At 52.6% G+C, this 2,815-nt stretch overlaps 1 protein-coding gene across 1 annotated transcript in view; it reads right to left on the bottom strand.

The window, feature by feature from the left end:
* LOC105306490 (potassium channel subfamily K member 9) overlaps positions 1-2,815 on the bottom strand; it is an 82,474-nt gene that overhangs the window by 21,233 nt on the left and 58,426 nt on the right. The window contains exon 2 of the mRNA XM_011381534.1: positions 7-457. Within this exon, the coding sequence (XP_011379836.1) occupies positions 7-457 (451 nt within the window). The remainder of the gene's footprint in view (positions 1-6; positions 458-2,815) is intronic.

Genomic DNA, 2,815 nt, shown 5'->3' with positions numbered 1-2,815 from the left:
AAGAACCTCAGGACCACCAGGTTGAGGAAGGCCCCGATGACCGTGAGCCCCACCAGGATGTACATAAAGCTAAAGGCCACGTAGAGCGGCTTCTTCTGCAGGGCGCCCTTGGTCTGCAGGGCCACGTAGTCCCCGAACCCGATGGTAGTCAACGTGATGAAGCAGTAGTAGTAGGCGTGGAAGAAGCTCCACTCCTCGCACTGGGAGAAGGCGGCCGCCCCGATGCACAGCGTCCCCATGCACGAGAAGAAGCCCACGGTCACCATGTTCTCCATGGACACCTCGGTGTTGCGCAGGCCGCAGCACTTCTTGATGCGCTTCAGCAGGTAGCGCACGAAGGTATTCATGCGCTCGCCCAGGCTCTGGAACATGACCAGCGTCAGCGGGATGCCCAGCACCGCGTAGAACATGCAGAAGGCCTTGCCCGCGTCGGTGCCGGGGGCGGCGTGCCCGTAACCTGGGGGAGGGGCAAGAGAACAGGGCGTGAGGCGGGTCCTGCACGGGGTGGGGGGGGTTGGGGACACCTGTGGGGGCGGGGAGAACAAGGAAGAATCAGTGAAGAAATGCCCTCTGCAGTTTGGTGGTGCTTTGGGGCCTTTCAGTAGGAAAAGAAGGTTGGTGGGATGGGGCGGGGGGTGTTTCATGGCTCTTCTTAGAGCAACGCAAAGTTTTTTTTAAAAAAACAAAACAAAACAAAAAACCAGCATATTTGCTACTAAGAAAACCGCAAAGGTACCCAATCCCAAAGGACAAAATTAACTATGCCCACCATGGACCAATGGTAAGGGTCAATAGTCTGGGAACGCTGAACATTGTATGCCAGGCTCTACGCGGACTCCTTGTCCTCCGTTGCCTCTTTCCAACCTCATAATGACCCTACGAAACAGGTATAATGAGTCCAACACCACTGACGAGAAAAGTGAGTTACGTAATAGCAGGGTAACTTGATTTCTTAAGAGCTGGGATTTGAACAGATAGTTTTCAGCTACCAAGTATGAGGCTTAAAAGTAGAGGGTTTGAGTCAAGACAGATCACCACAGATGGAGTAAAAACACCCCGAGGACAAGATTTTTGTTCACTGCTGTATCCCCCACACCTAGAGGAATGAATACTTAGCACGCAAAATATTTCTCATAGAAGAATAAATTTGTGGCATGTAGACTTGTCACAAAAGAGAAAGCAGTGTAGCGGTTAGCACCTCTGCTTTTCACGCAGAAGGTCCTGGATTCGTGCCCCAGGTGGAGCCACGGACCATACCCCGAGTGTGCCAGGCCCCCCGGGTACGCCGACTGCTCCAGCTTACCCCTCTACCATCGCTTATGTTCAGTCTGCCCGTCACTCCCTTGGCATGAACACGTGCCGCTTCCCACCTGCCCCAGAGGCCACATTCTCCCTAGAGAGATGATATCACGTGCTTGCCTCCAGGAGGCCTTCTCTTCATCCTCTCTGGCCCTCATTGCCGCCGAGCCGGCACTGGGCTCTGACCCCTCAGAAACCCCACGGCCCTTGCAAGAGAGGAGAGATGACATGACAGTCAGAGTCAGACCAGGAAGCAAAGAATGAGGGAACAGAAAAGCTGAAGGGGAGAGCAAAGGATGTCGGTAGAAATTATCCAACCCGAAGGACAGAGAGGCATAAAGATCAAAAGCAAATAAAGCCTCAGAGAGCTATAGGACAATACCAAAAGGCGTCTTAGAAGGAAAAGAGAGAATAAGACAAAAATATAAAGAAACAATAACCCAAACTAACCAAATTGGGTAAAAAGACACACAGATTCAAGAAGCTTAGTGAATCCCAAGCAGAACAAATACAAAGAAAACCACACCTCAGTCAAACTGCTGATACCGAGGAGAGAATCTTGAATGCAGCCAGACAGAAACGATGCATCGCGGTTGGGGGCGCGGGGGGCGGGCAACTACTTGAGTTTACAACAGTGAGAACCTCTCAGTTCTAATCGTCAGGGATGGAGGCCAGGAACAGAGGGACAGCACCTTGAAAGGGCTCGTGGAAAAGGCTGTCAGCTCGGAATCGTCCACCCAGAGAACATATCCCTTAAGAATGAAGGCAAAATACATGTTCAGATTAAACAAACAAACAAAAACAATAACCTAAAACACGTGTTACCAACCAACAGACCCTCACAGCCTGATTATTCACAAAGGTGCTGCTGCCTGCTGGGGACCGATCCCAGTGGAGCCTCGGGTCTTCGGGAAGGAGTGACACACGCCTCGATAAACAAGTGTTTACATTGACACAAAACGCGGGGTTGAAAATCCCGCTGCACCTCAAGACAGCTCACCTGTGCAGCCGATACAAAAGCCAGGTGGATGTTGAATGGCAGATCGTTGGAAGTTAATAAGGTGGTGATATTAGCCAACAGTCCCGAATGTGAGATGTTTACTGGAGGGAACCAATACCGCATTTTCGGAGCCGAAAACTGTACCCCGGGGCTCAGGCCTCCCCTGAACCCCCAGAAGTGGTCTCCTTCCTGTGGCTGGGACGTCCACAGACCCGACCACCCTGCCTCAGGGTTGTCACTCCCCTGCCATCTGTCCCACTGCAGAATGAAAGACGGGATCGTTTCGATGGCTCGCAGCACCTCGCCAGTCTGCTACGGTGAGGGCGACCCTTAGCAAGACGCGTTCGTGGGACAGCACGAGAGATGACCGTGTCTGAGGTTTGGGCCCCCCTCCATGAATACATCTGTGGGTGCTTCACAGGACACACATGGGGCACACTTGGAACTCTGGACACGTACGTCGGGTGGAATAACCGCATGCATGCCTGCGACACGCACCGGACTGGGATGCACCTC

The sequence above is a fragment of the Pteropus vampyrus genome, unplaced genomic scaffold (genome assembly GCF_000151845.1).
Source record: "Pteropus vampyrus isolate Shadow unplaced genomic scaffold, Pvam_2.0 Scaffold438, whole genome shotgun sequence".
Lineage (NCBI taxonomy): Eukaryota > Metazoa > Chordata > Mammalia > Chiroptera > Pteropodidae > Pteropus > Pteropus vampyrus.
The sequence above is the reverse complement of the archived record's forward strand: the minus strand, read 5'-3'. Positions and strand labels throughout refer to the sequence as shown.